Here is an 18278-nt window from a genome sequence, read left to right as displayed (position 1 = left end):
ACCTAAACCCAATAGAGAATCTTTGGAGGAAGCTCAAACTCCGTGTTTCTCAGCGACAGCCCAGAAACCTGACTGATCTAGAGAAGAACTGTGTGGAGGAGTGGGCCAATATCCCTCCTGCAGTGTGTGCAAACCTGGTGAAAAACTACAGGAAACGTTTGACCTCTGTAATTGCAAACAAAGGCTACTGTACCAAATATTAACATTGATTTTCTCAGGTGTTCAAATACTTATTTGCAGCTGTATCATACAAATAAATAGTTAAAAAATCATACATTGTGATTTCTGGATTTTTTTTTTTAGATTATGTCTCTCACAGTGGACATGCACCTACGATGACAATTTTAGACCCCTCCATGATTTCTAAGTGGGAGAACTTGCAAAATAGCAGGGTGTTCAAATACTTATTTTCCTCACTGTATATATATATATATATATATATATATATATATATATATATATATATAGGCCTAGGAATTTTTTTAACCACGGGGTACATATTCTATTATTACAGGATACGTGATGGAAATTACTGAACAACAAAACTTGAAATCTAGGGAAAAAAGTTAGAGTTCCCCTTCTGTCGCGCTCTCCACGTTGTGTCAGAGAAGCGACACTAGGGGTCTCTCTTGAGCACCGATATTCACCTCTGGACTATGAAAAAAGGCCAATGAGAGTTGGCAACCAGTATTTGCATGTCCCGCCCCCGGACATACGGGTATTTAAGCGGCGCAAATACGGGAGTTCATTCAGAAAATGTCTTCGGAGCCGATGGTCGTGCATGAACTCTGCTGCGAGTTACACACCAAGTTCCTGTTTTAATCCTCTGACGCTCTGCATGCTGTTGGATTTGACAGCGCACAACAGCGGCTTTCTCATTCGTGCACGGCTGTGCATTCTTGCCCCTGGGCGCTTCGACAGCGCAGACAACTCGAAAGAGTTATTCTAAAAGAGTAATTTTCGCTCTAAAAGAGCAAAAACACAGCGGCGTTGAACGTCCTTCTCAGGACGCGTCTTTTTAAAGATGATTTTCCGCCCCGGTGTAGTTTCTGGATGCGTTGATTCTCCCCACCTCTGACGGCCATAAAAACTGCCTTGCATTCCTGGGTTGCGATCACACGCAGGCAGCGTTTTTATGAATGGTCTATGTTTTCAGTGCGAGAACATAACCATGACAGCATTGCGGTCGTAGGCTTTTTCTTGTAGTGAGAAAAAAACGCTTCAGCCGCCCCCCGTGCCTTGCCTCCTTCCTACGGGATTGAGGCAGGCGCCGCGGGCGATGAAAACGATCTGGGGACAATGACGGGCTCCGTTTTCGCCGGGTAAACCTCCTCGAAACCCCCCGCTTCCCCGGCACGCTTGCTTGTTTCCGTCCGAGCTCGGGATGAACACTCTCTCCAATGGGTTATGTTTTCAGTGTGAGAACATAATCGCGGCAGCGTTGCGATCTCTGCTTTCTCTTGTAGTGAGAGAGAGCCATTTCAGCCGCCCCCACGCCTCGCCTCCTTCCTACGGGATTGAGGCAGGCGCCGCGGGCAATGAAGAACGATCTGGCGAGAATAAAGGGGCGCTTTCGCCGGGTAAATCCCCTCGAAACCTCCCGCCTCCCCGGCACGCTTGCCTGCTTCCCGCGAGCTCGGGATTAGGGCAGGTCCGCTTAACGGCCTACCGTCCGGTCCCTCGAGCTCCCCGACATTGGATGATGACATCACCGCTGCATCGGAGAGCGTAACAGCGGCGTCGGATTCGGATAACTCGCCTGGGCCGCCACCTTTTGGGTCCCCGCCCAGTCTGAGCCTGACGCACGAAGGTCCGCTATGCTTCCCCGGGCTTAATTGATTACGTGGGCATGTGCGCCGCTCACAGCCGTGCCCCCCCGGATCCCTTCCTGGACGTGCATGACGAGCTGAGCAAGCCCAGCTTCCTCGCTCCTCCACTCTCGCTACCCTCGGTGGTAGAACGGCTCCCCCCTGCACGCCATGGCCCCCTCCTGCAAGTCCACCGGGCCAGGGCACTCCAAAATCTGCACTTGGGTAGTCCTGTTCTTGATGTGCTGCAGGAACTGCACTCAAACAGGCGATGGCCACTCCGTGGTCCAGAAACGCAACGAAGGACAGGCAGTACAGGAGGCAGGCAAAGCACGCTTTCTCGCCCCCGTCTCCCAGTTCCGTCCATTCGGCGACGCCACTTGACGACTTCGCCCAGCAGTCCTCAGTGGTGAAGAAACAGACAAAGGCTATTTTCACACATCTTGCCCTGACGCAAACCTGCCGCCTGGGGCCATGCCCTGTCTGCTCGCCGAGGGCGTCCTCCTGTGGCTTTCAAGGAAGAAAGAAAGTGGTGCTCCGCCTCAACTAACAAGTGAGTGGGCCCAGCTCTCAGCCCCAGCGTCGAGCTCCCCGCGGAAGTTGGACGCCCATCGTCTCACGGACCCCCTTGAGGACCCAGAAGGCTCCCAGGCGCCCCTGAGGTGACCGACCCAGAGACCGAGACAGTAGCTCCGGAGCTGGTAAGACCACTCCATCCCCCGGTGGAGGGCCGGAAGGAGAATCTTTTGTTAAATTCTTTATTCACTTAATTCTTTAATTTACTCACTACTGTTTTGAAGAAGCTCTAATAAAAATTAATTACATTAAACAAAATATGGGTGTATCTTTCTTGAAACTTACTGAAACTGAAAAACAATACCAGTTAATTCCCTATACAATCCAAAATAAAGTATAAAAATTAATCAAATTAGGTTACCAGTTACAAAACAACACAGATAAATAAAATTAAATCCTATCTACGAAATACGGCAGTGCCTATACATGAAAGCACATGGGAAAAGAAATATAAACCCATATTAGCTTACCCACATGTAGTCACATTACACATATAAGCTCATGTTGTCATTATGGGGTATTGTTTGTAGAATTTTGAGGAAAATAATGAATTTAATCTATTTTGGAATAAGGCTGTAACATAACAAAATGTGGAAAAAGTGAAGCGCTGTGAATACTTTCCGGATGCACTGTATATATATATATATATATATATATATATATATATATATATATATATATACACATATATGTGTGTGTGTGTGTGTGTGTGTGTGTGAGCGTGTATTTATCACTTTGTGGGGACCAAATGTCCCCATAAGGATAGTAAAACCCGAAATGTTTGACCTTGTGGGGACATTTTGTCGGTCCCCATGAGGAAAACAGCTTATAAATCATACTAAATTATGTTTTTTGAAAATGTAAAAATGCAGAAAGTTTTCTGTGAGGGTTAGGTTTAGGGGTAGGGTTAGGTTTAGGGGATAGAATATAAAGTTTGTACAGTATAAAAACCATTATGTCTATGGAAAGTCCCCATAAAACATGGAAACACAACATGTGTGTGTGTGTGTGTGTGTGTGTGTGTGAATTAAAATACATGCTTTTTAGCAAACTATTCCTTTAAGTGGCTTTAGTAGAAAGAGTTTTCAGTGTCCAGAAACAGAGATTACCCAGTTGCTGTGGTGACTCGCAGCTGAGATGGACTGTGTATCCAGTACACTTTCATAAGGGGAGTAGCCTACATTGAAATTTCAATGTTGTTCAGTAATTTCCATCACGTATCCTGTAATAATAGAATATGTACCCCATGGTTAAAAAATACCTAGGCATATATATAATACCTATATAGTATGTTCTTGCTAAATTGCAAAATCCTTGAGGGAGGGAAGGTGAACTGTGTCTGGCAGTTCGCACCACCCTTTGCAGAGCTTTGCGGTTGTGGGCGGTGTTATTGCCATACCAGGCGGTGATGCAGCCAGTCAGGATGCTCTCTACAGTGCTGGTGTAGAACCATGTGAGGATGTGGTGGTTCATTCCAAACTTCCTCAGCCGTCTCAGGAAGAAGAGGCGCTGGTGAGCCTTCTTCACATCGGCCTCAGTGTGGATGGACCATGTGAGTTCCTCAGTGATGTGGACACGTAGGAACTTCAAGCTGCTGAGTCTCTCCACCGGTGCTCCATTAATGGTGATTGGGCTGTGTTCTCTGTTGTCTTTCCTCCTGAAGTCCACTACAAGCTCCTTGGTCTTACTGACTTTGAGGGAGAGGTTGTGTTCCTGACACCAGTGTGTCAGAGTGTGCACCTCCTCTCTGTAGGCTGTTTCATCATTGTCAGTGATCAGACCTACCACCGTCGTATTGTCAGCAAACTTAATGAAAGCATTGGAGCTATGTGTTGCCACACAGTCATGTGTGTATAGGGAATACAGGAGTGGGCTGAGAACACAGCACTGCGGGGCTCCAGTTTTGAGGGTCAGTGATGAGGAAATGTTGCTGTTCATTCTAACCACCTGACGTCTGCCTGACAGGAAGTCCAGGATCCAGCTGCACAGCAAGCTGTTTAAGTCCAGAGTGCGGAGTTTCACATCAAGTTTGTAGGGCACTATGGTGTTGAATGCTGAGCTGTAGTTTACAAACAGCATTATCACATATGTGTACCTTTTTTCCAGGTGGAAGAGAGCAGTGTGTATTGTAGATGCAATGGCATCATCGGTGGAGCTGTTGTTGCGGTAGGCAAACTGCAATGGGTCCAGTGAGGTGGGCAGCACAGAGCAGATGTGATCTCTGAATAGCCTCTCAAAGCATTTGCTGATGATTGGGGTCAGAGCAACAGGATGCCAGTCATTTAAACAAGTGATTTTTGATTGCTTTTGTACAGGCACAATGGTGGACGTTTTGAAGCATGTGGGAACTACAGACAAGGAGAGGGACAGGTTGAAAATGTCCGTAAAAACACCAGCCATTTGATTTGCGCACGCTCTGATGACGCAGCTTGGAATGCTGTCTGGACCCGCGGCTTTATGGATGTTCACCAGTCGGAAGGATCGGGTTACATCCGCAACAGAGACGGAGAGTGAACTAACCTCTGTAGCATCGGCCGCGAGTGCTCTCTCTGTGAGGGCGGTGTTATTTTCCTCGAAATGAGCATAAAATGTATTAAGCTCATCCGGGAGAGAGGCAGCGGTGTTCACGACAGAGTTTTTATTCCCTTTGTAGTCTGTGATGATGTCAATTCCCTGCCACATACTTCTACATTTGGTGGTGTTGAACTGTCCTTCAATTTTGTGCCTGTACTGGCATTTGGCTGCTCTGATAGTGTTACGGAGGGCATAACTGGCTTGTATATGCTCCTCCACATTCCCGGAATTAAAAGTGTAGGTCTGCGCATTAAGTGCCGTGCGATCGTCGCTGTTAACCCATGGTTTCTGGTTGGGGTAGATCCATATTGTTTTGGTTGGAACAACGTCCTCTATGCACTTCCTGATGAAACATGTTACGCTATCAGGGTAAACCTCGATGTCATCATCAGAGACGGACCAGAACATCTCCCAGTCCACGTGATCAAAACAGTCTTGTTGCATAGAGTCTGATTGGTCCGACCAGCACTGGATCATTCTGAGGGTGGGTGCTTCCTGTTTCAGTTTCGGCCTGTAAGCGGGCAGAAGCAGAATGGAAGAGTGGTCTGATTTGCCAAATGGTGGGCGGGGGAGGGATTTGTAGCCATCCCTTAAAGGAGAATAGCAATGGTCCAAAACCCGGTCCTCTCGTGTGTTGAAGCTGATGTGTTGGTGGTATTTTGGTGCGATTGTTTTAAAATTGGCTTTGTTAAAGTCCCTGGTAACAATGAACGTAGCTTCAGGGTGCACAGTTCCCTGCTCCTGGTAACTATTCTAATACTATATATATAATATATAATATTAGAATAGTTACCCCTTAGTTATAAAATGCTTACATTATAAATTATTTAAAATTTTCCAGGTTGTTACCCCTTCATTCCTCAAACTTTGCATATTGTTCCCTTATACCTACACGTATGAAATTTATAGGTACACTATTATTACAAAATGGTACGCTGTAAATTCTGTGTATTTACGCTGTAAATTGCTGGCTGTAATCTAAAGCATTACCCAAATGTTCAAGTGTTTTTGACTGCTTAGGTGTACATCAGCATAACTGTGAGCAGATGTACCGAAATGAGGTGCGCATGTGTGTGATTGTTGTGAATGAGCAGCGAAGGCAGATGAGGATATGCGGATCCAAGTGCAGTTCAACTTTATTAATGAAACAAACAAGGCAGGTACGCGGAAAACACGGGAACAAAGGAAAAACCCTCAATGGGGAAATAAACACAAGACTGAGAAAACGGGCAGGGAACACATACCAGGCTAACAACATTCAACGATAGACCGCGACTGAACAAACAGACAGGGTTTAAATACACAGACATGGGAAGACAGGAACCAATGAACAAACAGAACTCAAACAAGATAACAGGGGGATAAACAGAAACCAGTGGCAAATTAACGAGGGCAGGTGAAAACAATGAATGAGAACACGAACGCTAACAGGGAGACTGTGGAGCTAAACAAGGGACAAAAGTGAAAACTACGGAATACAAAAGTGACAAAAATGACAACCAAGGGGTAACAGTGAGAACAAGACGAGGTATGCCTAACAGAGCCCCCCCTCAAGGATCGGATTCCAGACGATCCGGAAAAAGAAACAAATAAAAAAAAACACCAGGAGCAGACGGGCAGACCAGGGGGGGGCACGAGAGCAGGCAGGAAGTCCAAGGGGGCACAGAGGCCAGGCAGGAAGTTCAGGGGGGCACAATGGGCAGGCAGGAAGTCCAAGGGGGCACAGAGGGCAGGCAGGAGGTCCAAGGGGGCACAGAGGGCAGGCAGGAAGTCCAGGGGGGCACAAAGGGCAGGCAGGAAGTCCAAGGGGGCACAGAGGGCAGGCAGGAAGTCCAAGGGGGCACAGAGGGCAGGCAGGGAGTCCAGGGGGGCACACAGGGCAGGCAGGAAGTCCTGAGGGGCACAAAGGGCAAGGACAGGTTCAGGTGGTCTGGGAGCTAGCCACAGGGCAAGGGTAGGTTCAGGAGGCCTGGGAGCTGGCCACAGGGCAGGGACTGGTTCAGGAGGCCTGGGAGCTGGCCACAGGGCAGGGACCAGTTCAGGAGGCCTGGGAGCTGGCCACAGGGCAAGGACAGGTTCAGGTGGTCTGGGAGCTGGCCACAGGGCAAGGATAGGTTCAGGAGGTCTGGGAGCTGGCCACAGGGCAAGAATAGGTTCAGGAGGCCTGGGAGCTGGCCACAGGGCAGGGACAGGTTCAGGAGGCCTGGGAGTTGACCACGTGATGTGGGTAGGCTTGGAGGACCTGGGTGGTGGCCGCAGGATAGGGGCCGGCGGAGCCGCGTGGGGCGGAGCCAAGGAGGACTTCGGAGGCGGAGCCGTAGAAGACTTGGGAGGCCCAGGAGGCGTTGGATGCGGAGCCATTGGATGCTCTAGAGGCGGAGCCCTAGAAGGCTCTGGAGTCTCTGGGAGCAGAGCCGTAGGAGGCTCTGAAGGTGGAGCCGAAGGCGGAGCCGAAGGAGGCTCGGGAGGCGGAGCCATAGGAGGCTCGAGAGGCGGAGCCGTAGGAGGCTCGAGAGAATCTGGAGGCGGAGCCCTGGGTGGCTCGAGAGACTTGAGGGGTGGAGCCCTGGGAGGCTCGAGAGGCTCGGGAGGCAGAGCTCTGGGAAGCTCGAGAGGCGGAGCTCTGGGAAGCTCGAGAGGAGCCCTGGAAGACTCGGTAGGCGAAGCTCTGGAAAGCTCGGAAGGCGGAGCTCTGGAAAGCTCGGAAGGCGGAGCTCTGGAAAGCTCGGGAGGCTCGGAAGGCGGAGCTCTGGGAAGCTCGGAAGGCGGAGCTCTGGAAAGCTCGGAAGGCGGAGCTCTGGAAAGCTCAGGAGGCGGAGCTCTGGAAAGCTCGGGAGGCGGAGCTCTGGAAAGCTCGGGAGGCGTTGGCGCTTGGACGGTCATGGCTACAGACGCTGGCTCAGGGACAGTCGAGGCTACAGGCGCTGGCTCAGGGACGGTCGAGGCTACAGGCGCTGGCTCAGGGACGGTCGAGGCTACAGGCGCTGGCTCAGGGACGGTCGAGGCTACAGGCGCTGGCACACGGATATCTGAGGCTACAGGCACTGGCTCATTGACGTTTGAGGCTATCGGCACTGGCTCATTGACGTTTGAGGCTACAGGCGCTGGCTCGGGGACGGTCGAGGGCTCAAGCTCACTCACCGTGGCTGACGAGGACTCAGGCTCGCTCACAGTGACATGCGTAGGCGCAGGCTCGCTCACAGTGACATGAGTAGGCGCTGGCTCGCTCACCGTGACAGGCGTGGGCGCTGGCTCGCTCACCGTGGAAAGCTTGGGCACAGGCTCGAAGACCGGGGCAGGCGTGGGCACAGGCTCAAAGACCGGGGCAGGCGTGGGCCGGAAGGCGGAAGCCCGTCTTCTCTCCCTCATCCGGGCAGATGAAGAGGGCCGCGCTGGCTCGCTGACCAAGGCAGGCGTGAAGTGATGAACCACGGGCGAATGGAGGGTTACCACTGTGGGAGGAGTGGCAGGGTTCTCCTCGATGACGCCCACAGTGAACGGTGAAGCGCAGACCAGCAGAGTCTCTTCAATGAACTCGAGGAGCATCCAGCCGCGCGTCGACGGTGGTAACCGCTCCTGGAGCGCACAATTCAGGTTGGCCTGAAAAAACACCACCAGGTCGGAGTCAGGGAATTCGGTGGCACTCACAATCACGAGGAAATCACGGATGTGGTCCTCCACCGGACGGTTTCCCTGCCTAAGGCTGAGCAGACGGCAGCTTGCTCGCAGAACCGCTGGATCCATTGTTTTGGTCTATCGTTCTGTTGTGAATGAGCAGCGAAGGCAGACGAGGAGATGCGGATCCAAGTGCAGTTCAACTTTATTAATGAAACAAACAAGGCAGGTACACGGAAAACACGGGAACAAAGGAAAAACCCTCAATGGGGAAATAAACACAAGACTGAGAAAACGGGCAGGGAACACATACCAGGCCAACAACATTCAACGATAGACCGCGACTGAACAAACAGACAGGGTTTAAATACACGGACATGGGAAGACAGGAGCCAATGAACAAACAGAACTCAAACAAGATAACAAGGGGATAAACAGAAACCAGTGGCAAATTAACGAGGGCAGGTGAAAACAATGAATGAGAACACGAACGCTAACAGGGAGACTGTGGAGCTAAACAAGGGACAAAAGTGAAAACTACGGAATACAAAAGTGACAAAAATGACAACCAAGGGGTAACAGTGAGGACAAGACGAGGTATGCCTAACAGTGATGAGTGTGTACTCTGTACTAGCGGTTCTGCAGAAAGTCTAGTATCATTACATCTTTTTAAACCCTTAAACTTTGGTGCATTTTTGGGCTGCAGTCCACAGTTTTTCACACTCAAATTTAAAAGCTCACCATTCACACTTACTGTAGACTAATTGCAAAAAAATAATCAGATAAGAATAATAAGAACCGCACACATAAATAAAGACTCCAATTATTCATCAATAAAATAGTATGTGTTTATAATCTTCTGATTAATCTTCTATAATCTTACTTTTTTATTTGTTCTAACTTTGTAAACATGAAATTCTGATTCTGTTCACTCAACCTCACATTGAAAAGTCTAATTTTATGCAACTAGGTGGCAGAAAGCAAAATTCTCTATCACATTCCATCACAATATACAGATCTGAAATGTAGGTGGTGCTCTAGTGCATTTTAGCCCCCACAGATGTGCTAATTCAGTGTAATTTTCAGTTAAAGCACCACCCTTGTTGTTTTATTGAATATCTCGGTCTCTGAGTGGACTAAAAGCTCAATCTAGGTATCATTATAAAGCTGGATCCTCCCCTCCCCATTTTATCATCAGTAGTCAAAAACATATTTCTGGTGATTTGTTTTGCATGCTTTTCCTTTTCTGGATGGCATATTTTGTTCTGGACATCTAAGATATAACACTGAATTATTCAGCCAAGCAAGCTCACAGACAAGTCAACAATGGCTTATTTTTTAGAGAACTTCCTAAAGTAAAAGCAGATATAACTTTTTGGCTATTTGGGGCTTACAGCAGAAGTTATCGGAGCATAATTGGGACATTTGTATTTGATGACTTACAGAAATAATATTTCACTTTAGATTCTTTTGTAAAAATTTTGAACTGTGGTATTAGGGTAACAATATTAACTGTAAAGTTAAATTCCTGAGATTGAGAGCTTTCATTTGATATATGACTTGTCTATTTATATGCTAGGCAAAGGACTCTTATTTTTATATAACTATTTCAACCCCATTACCTCTGGGGGTGCTAATTTTCAATGGAAATGTTTTGTAGCCTTATTTTGTTATTTTAAGTAACATAAATATCTCTGATATAATTTCAGATTATTAGCTTTCAAATGATACCTCATATGAATTTAATGTTTTTCTCAAGATATAGCACCCCGCTTTGGACATCGAGTTTAAGGGATTTTAATGATAGTATCAACTTGGTAGCAAAGTAATTCTGACATTCATATTCACAGATTTAACTCAGAAAACAAAGGTGAATATTCAGTTTTGCTCATGAATATCTAGTTAACTTGCTCTTAAGTATCTCAAACAAATGTTAAATAATTTATAAATATTTTTTGAGACTAACCTGGAAATATCCAGTGATAATTTAATTCACAAAAGTGCTTGTTGTATCAGCATGGTACCTTTTAAACACAACTCTGTTTTCAGGCAGACTGATAAAAAGCCCTATGTGATCTTACTCTCGGAAGTTGCGTTAAGTCAGCCAATCAGATTAGAGTTTTCTAGATTGCGAATGTGCTTTCCAGTTTTGTATGCAATATGCATTATAAGATCAGTGAACGGACTGTGACTATTTGAAACCTATATCAAACATTTAATATGATATTTTGCTAAATTGCTAGTGGTGACATTTAATCCAAAAACTTTGCCAATTTATAAAAGGTGATGAAACTAATATATCTTTCTTTCCATTTCTCTCTGCAGTGGATGGTTGCACTGATTGGTCCGTGGACTATCTGAAATACAGAGTTTTACACGGAGAGCCAGTGCGGATAAAGTGTGCTCTATTTTATGGTTATATCAGAGCCAATTACAGCCAGGCCCAGAGCATTGGACTAAGTCTTATGTGGTACCGGAGTTCTGGGCTGGGTCATGGTGACTTTGAGGAACCCATCTCCTTTGACGGGGTACGCATGAGCAAAGAGGAAGATGCTATCTGGTTTCGACCAGCCGAGCTGCAGGATGGCGGTCTTTATTCCTGCGTTCTGAGGTGAGAGAAGGACACAAAAACATGTACAGGCAATACATGTGTATGCATGAACACTCACATGCACAAACACTCTCGCTGCCTCTGACACATTAGTTGGATTGTGTAACATATTTAACTTCCTTCTTTGATGTTTTTGATTGTCTTTCAAAGCCTTTCAAAGAAAAGTGGCATGCTTAGAAAAAAAATTGTGTTTGTGTGTATGTGTGTTAGTGTCTGCATTAATTATATTACAGTTTTATTTTCTTCTCTTTTTCAATTTAGATAATCTTTCATTCATTTTCACTCTATGCATGTAAGGTTTAGTTTTTCCAGTGTTTTCTACTTTGGTTAGTTTATTAAATTTTTTCCTGTATATTTATTTTTTATTTTCCGGTTTCATATTTAAGGGCTGCCAACGTTAATGTGTTAACTGGTATTCAATTTCTCATGGCCGTCTAGTATTATTGCTTATCTATTGGCATTTTCATGTTTAATATAGGAACTGTCAATTTTTTGTAAATTTTTTTAATAAACTGTGTATCAAAAACTAAAACGTCTAGGTTACGGATGTAACCTCTGTTCCCTGATGGAGGGAACGAGACGTTGTGTTGAAGAAGCGACACTAGGGGTCTCTCTTGAGGACCGAATATACCTCTGATCTATGAAAAAAGCCCAATGAGAAATTGGCAGACAGAATTTGCATTTCCCACCCACGGACATACAGGTATAAAGGCGGGGAAATACGTCTGTTTCATTCAGGATTTTTCTGAGGAGCCGACAATGGTCTGGCCGCAACAGTCGCTCAGCTCAGCGACATCGCCGGGAGGACACAAAATCTTGTTCCCTCCATCAGGGAACGGAGGATACATTCGTAACCTAGACGTTCCCCGTCTGTCGCTCACGTCGACGTTGTGTCGAAGAAGCGACACTAGGGTCCCAATTTAAATCACGCCATGTGCTGAGCCGTGTACATGTACTGCTGACACTGGAGCGGGCAGGTATTTAACGTGCCAAAGAGACCAGCTGTATCAGGCTGCACGTACTCTTCCCCAATGCCCTATAAAGTCTTTGAAAGCCTTCTGGTTCTTTACCCTTGACAGGGGAAAGGGTCGAGCCTAGCCGGGCCTCATTTCTCTCTATGTTTCTCGCATAGAGTCAACAACTGGGGCCCTTACACGCATCGGGGTAGGAGTTCTTACCCAGTTTCCTATTCTTTCAGGGGGAAAAGACCCTGCGGAGGACACCTTCCCAGAGAGGGGGAGGTAAGAGTGGTGACATACAAAACATGGGCTTTTAGGTCACATGTGGGAAGTGGCGCGGTGGTAGATCCCGCCTCTTCGGAGGGAGGAGTTGCTACAGACATGGCGACCGGGGGGCAGTGGGAACTGCCCAAGGGAGACGCGGGTCCGCTCGTAAGGGGACCGTACCGCAGAAAATACACATGGGGGGAAGTCCACATAGGAGCCCTGACCTGTGGAGCACCTATTCCAGTACAGGGTAGATTTGAGTACCCGCAGTGGATTGGGTCGGCGAATTCCTCCGCTGAATTGCGGACCCAAAGGGCTAGGGAGGAGTCATCCAGGGAGCCGAGTAAGTGGGATCACATGGGAGAAAAAGCACACGGTTTTAGGGAAAGGGCAAGCTAGGTGCAAGTCATCCACCTGGTCAGTCCGTCAGTGCGTTACCGAGTTCTACTGGCTCGGACCTGAGAAAACATGGGACGAAACTGACTCTACCCTGAGATTGTAAAATCTTGCAACGGTATTAGGTGTTGCCCAACCCGCTGCTCTGCATATGTCTGCCAGGGAGGTGCCTCTGGCCAGTGCCCATGAGGACGCAACACTCCTTGTTGAGTGTGCTCGGACCCGCAAGGGGGGTGCACGGCCTGGGTGCGATGGGCCAATGAAATGCCGTCCACCACCCAGTGGGAGAGCCTCTGTTTGGAGACTGCTCAGAATGTCTAAAGCTTTGCGTGCGGTCCAAGTAGGTACGCAAAGCATGTACCGGACACAGCAATGAAGGGGCTGGGTCAGCCTCCTACCGGGGCAGCGCTTGCAGGTTCACTACCTGTCTCTGAAGGGCGTGGTAGGAACCTTGGGCATGTAGCCCAGCCGCGGTCTTAGGATCACATGTGTGTCTGCCAGACCGATCTCCAGGCAAGTGTCACTGACAGAGAACGCTTACAGGTCCCCAACCCTCTTGATGGAGGCGAGCGTTATCAGCAGGACTTTAGGGAGAGGGTCCTGAGTCCAACTGATTTTAGCGGCTCGAAGGGGGGTCTCTGAAGGCCTGAGAGGCCCACTGAGTGATCCCAGGAGGGGAACAGGCTTGGCCCGGGAGGGATTTAATCTCCGGGCACCTCTTAGGAACCTGATAATCAAGTCGTGCTTACCCAAAGACTTGCCGTCTACTGCGTCGTGGTGGGCTGTGATAGCAGCTACATACACCTTCAAGGTGGATGGGGAATTTCCTGCAGAAATGAGAGCACTGACCTGACTGTGCACTTTTGTGGGTCTTCGGCCCAAGAAGAACACTAATTCACGAACAAGAGCCACTTTAGGGCGTAAAGTTGCCTGGTAGAAGGGGCTCTGGCTTGGATGATCGTGTCTACGACGGCAAGTGGTAGATCAACTAGATCTTCCACGTCCCTTCCAGGGGCCAGACATGGAGGTTCCAGAGGTCTGGGTGTGGATGCCAGAGCGTGTCCCGTCCCAAAGAAAGAGGGTCCTTCCTCAGGGGAATTTGCCAGGGAGGGGCTGTCGCGAGGAGTACGAGGTCCGAGAACCAAGCCTGGGTGGGCCAATAAGGAGCCACTAGAGTGACTTGTTCCTCGTCCTCCCTGACCTTGCACAGCACCTGTACAAGAAGGCTCACTGGGGAAACGCGTACTTGCACAGCCCCATGGGCCAGCTGTGTGCCAGTGTGTCTGCCCCGAGGGGAGCCTCTGTTCGGGCATACCAGAGCGGGCAATGGGAGGTCTCTTGGGAGGCGAACAGGTCTACCTGAGCCTACCGTACTCTACCGTTCCCAAATCAGCTGGACCGACTGGGGGTGAAGCCTCCACTCTCTACTGGGCAAGTGTTGTCTTGATAGCGTATCCGCCACCACATTGAGGTTTTCGGGGATGTGAGTCCAAAGAAGGCGAGTTGTGACGTGGCGTAGGGCAAAGAATACAGTCAACAACTCTAGACACTTTATGTGCCAGCGCAGCGGGGCCCCTTTCCAACGGCCCGCGGCTGCTTGCCCGTTGCACATGGCACCCCAACCCAATTTGGAGGCGTCGGTCGTGACCAGGACACGTCGGGTCACCTGCTGCAAGGGGACTCAAAGCAGAGGTCTGTCCAGGGTTTGAATGTTTGGCGGCAGGTGGGGATGACCATCACACGGTGTGTGCCGCGGCGCCATGCTCGTCTCGAGACTCGAGTTTGGAGCCAGTGCTGAAGCGGTCTCATATGCATCAACCCCAGCGGCACGAGCGGCACGGAGGACGCCATATATGCCGAAGGGGAGGACCTTGTACTGATACGCCTGGCCGTCAAACGCGAACCGTAGAAAGGGTCGATTTTGAGGCAATATTGAGACGTGGAAGTACGCGTCCTTCAGGTCTACTGCTGTGAACCAATCTAGATGCCGGACGTAAGTTAAGACGTGTTTTTGCGTGAGCATGTTGAACGGGAGTTTGTGCAAAGCCCGGTTGAAAACTCGCAAGTCCAAGATCGGTTGTAAGCAGCCGCCTTTCTTGGGTACGATGAAGTAAGGGCTGTAGAAACCCTTCTTCATCTCGGTTGGAGGGACAGGCTCTATCGCATCTTTGAGTAAGAGGGTCGCGATTTCCACGCGCAGGGAATTGGCATGTTCGCCATGTACTGCGGTAAAGTGGATGCTAGGAGCACTAACGGGACGATTATTTTTGATGTACCCGGCGGGGCTTCGCTGCGGGGCGGAGCAGGTAGTACAGTGGTACGGAGGCAAAGGTGCGTCCCGAGGCTCTGATGCTGAGAAAAGTCTCGAAGCACTTACCTTGCTCCACACACCCGGCAGGGGCTGAAGGCAGGAGGTCCGCGTCCAGCAAACAAGGATTCTCCTCCCACCCCTCCACTGGGGGATGGAGTGGTCTGCTTACCAGCTCCGGAGCTAACGTCTTGGTCTCTGGGTCGATCATCTCAGGAGCGCCTGGGAGCCTTCCTGGTCCTCGAGGGGGTCCATGAGACGGTGGGCGTGCGCTTCCTGTGGGGCGCTCGACGCAGGGACTAAGAGCTGGGCCCGGTTTGAGCTGCAGAGCTGCGCGTTTCTTAGCCACAGGAGGACGCCCTCGGCGAGCAGACGGGGCATGGCCCGTGGAGGCAGGTTTGCGGCGGGGCAGGATGTGTGAGATGGCCTCCATCTGCTTTTTCACCGCGGAAAACTGCTGGGTGAAATCCTCGACAGTGTCGCCGAAGAGGCCAAACTGGGAGACAGGGGCGTCTAGGAAGCGTGTCTTGTCCGTCTCGCGCATCACGAACAAGTTCAGCCACAGATGATGTTCCTGAACCACAAGTGTGGCCATCGCCTGCCCGAGTGACTGTGCTGTGGCCTTTGTGGCCCTGAGGGCGAGGTTGGTCGCTGAGCCAAGTTCCTACAGTACGTCGAGATCAGGAATAACCACGTGCAGATCTTTGAGTGCCTTGGCCTGGTGGACTTGCAGGAGGGCCATGGCATGCAGGGTGGAAGTGGCCTGTCCGGTGGCGCTGTAGGCTTTGACGGCCGTTCTCGGGGCATAGGTGGATCGCAACCGCCCTATCCACCTGGGGAATCGCTGTGTACCCGTGGGCAGCTCCGCCTTCGAGGGTAGTGAGAGAGGATGAGCGCGGGGCTTTGTGACGAGTGGAGAGGGGTGCTCTCCATGCAGTCGTCAGCTCATCATGCACCTCCGTTAAGTGGGGAGGATGGAGGGTTCCAGTCCAACCCCACGCTGGTGGCGGCCCGGGCAAGCATGTCGGACATCTGGGCGTCAGCCTCAGCCTGGGCATTCTGCCCGAAGGCGGCAGCCCAGACGAGTCATCCGCGTCAGATGCCGAACCGCTCTCCAATGCAGCGGCGAGCTCATCCAGCTCGGGGGGCTCCAGAGGTTAGGCAGGTTGGCTGTGAGGCGAGCCACTGTTGCCTCGAGCCCAGACGGAAGTCAATGAGCGTTCCGGGGGGCGGGTGGTTTGCACCTCCATCACCAGCCGCATCGTCCTCAATCCCATGGGAAGAAGGAGTGACGCGGGGGGCGGCTGGAGTGGCGTTCCTTCGGTTGAAAGGAAGCCGCGACCGCAACATTGCCATGGTCACGTTCTTGCAGTGTGAACATGATCCATCCACAAATGCTGCCTCAGTGTGATCGCAGCCCAGACACATGAGACAGCGCCTGTGGCCGTCTGAAGCGGAGAGCACTCTACTGCATCCAGGAACTACACAGGGGCAGAAGGGCATCTTTATAAAGACACATCCTGAAAAGGATGTTCAATGCCGCTGTGTATTGCTCTTTTAGAGGAAAATACTCTTTTAGAGAAAATCACTCTTTTAACAATCAACTCTTTTAGTTTGTGCTGTCGAAGTGCCCAGGGGCAAACTGCACTGCCGTGCAGAGAAGGAGAAAGCCACTGAAGTGTGCCGTAGATCCAACAGCAGATCGCTCAGAGGTAAGAGGAACAGGTGTGTGACTCGCAGCTCGCTGCATACACGACCATCGGCTCCGAAGAACATTTCTGAATGAAACAGACATATTTCCCCACCTTAATACCCGTATGTCTGGGGGCGGGACATGCTAATTCTGTCTGCCAATTTCTCATTGGCTTTTTTCATAGATCAGAGGTATATTCGGTGCTCAAGAGAGACCCCCGTGAGCGACAGATGGGGAATTTTTTTTTTAGTTTCGAGTCATGGCACTATATTTCAGTTTAGTTTCAGTATTTCTAATAATTTTTGTTCTTATATTTATTCCGGTTAATGAAGAAGTTTTTATTTTAGTTTTCATTAATTACACTGGAGAGTTGTGTGTTTGTATCCGAGACTTCTCATGGACAGTAGAAGTGGATGTGAAATCAGTGAGACGGCACTGGACAGAGAAACGTTCTGTCATCCATCAATCAAACATTGACATGCCGACACTCTCCTATAATGCTGCGGGCCACTGTCACACATATTAAACAGCCAGGCAACTCTCGAGGGTCCTCATTTGCTCAGGTTCCAACTGACTTGTGGTCAAAACATATAATCTACTCATCATATTCACGTTTGCATCACAGAATGTCAGTCTCACTTTGTGTGAATGTATGGTAGTCAGACAGACAGAAAGAAAAACATGAGGAAAGAAAAAGAGTGAATTTTAAATAATATACTGCTAATTCATAGCATTCCCATGGAACAAAAATAAACTTTCATCTTGCAGTGTTGTTGTTGTTTTGTTTTTTTACATGTTGTACTCTAAAAGACCATGTACCGATGTAAACTAAGACACAAACTCTTTTTCAAAACCTAGTGAGCTTACCTAGACAGAATTTTAAGGCATCACACAGTACATTTACATGTACTTCAGAAGTTGATTTCAGTCAGAATAAAACAACAATTTTTCATTTTAAAACGATTTATTCCAACAATTTTTGTTAAGTCGGACTACCAGACCTACAGTAGATGATGCGATTGTATTCACGTTAATCTGACCACAACTGAACTTGCCGTTGTGCTCATGATCCAAAAGACAGAGGTGAGACGCAACAAGTATTTAACATTTCCTCAGCAGACGTCCTTCAACTATTCAATTACATGTTGTGTTATGAATACTTCAACAGACAGCTAAAGACTGTAGCTTGACAACTCCTGATATCAAGATTGTTCCAAAAAGTAGGCAAGTAGTTAATAGTTTCCTTCTTTTGGCCAAATCAAATGGAGCCATATGACAGGATGTGTTCCTTCATTCCGTCTGCACTGTTATTAAGTTGTTGGTCTATCTTGGTGCTATGTATGCCTTTGACCACTGCAATACATCTTGGTGCTTTATCAGCATCTTGCACCATGAGCACAACTTCAAAAGTATTCACTTGTGGAATGCTGTTTGTTTATGAAGCAGAGTTACTGACTATGTAGGATGTTTC

At 48.9% G+C, this 18278-nt stretch overlaps 1 protein-coding gene across 3 annotated transcripts in view; it reads left to right on the top strand.

Annotated features, from left to right (window-relative positions):
- Positions 1-18278, top strand: part of LOC127654997 (interleukin-1 receptor accessory protein-like 1-A) — a 191281-nt gene that overhangs the window by 106053 nt on the left and 66950 nt on the right. For all 3 annotated transcript variants that reach the window (XM_052142589.1, XM_052142588.1, XM_052142586.1), the window contains exon 3: positions 10899-11184. In XM_052142589.1, the coding sequence (XP_051998549.1) occupies positions 10899-11184 (286 nt within the window). The remainder of the gene's footprint in view (positions 1-10898; positions 11185-18278) is intronic.

The sequence above is a fragment of the Xyrauchen texanus genome, chromosome 14 (assembly GCF_025860055.1).
Source record: "Xyrauchen texanus isolate HMW12.3.18 chromosome 14, RBS_HiC_50CHRs, whole genome shotgun sequence".
Classification (NCBI taxonomy): Eukaryota; Metazoa; Chordata; class Actinopteri; order Cypriniformes; family Catostomidae; genus Xyrauchen; species Xyrauchen texanus.
Note: the sequence above shows the minus strand (reverse complement) of the source record. Positions and strands in the feature narration are given on the sequence as shown.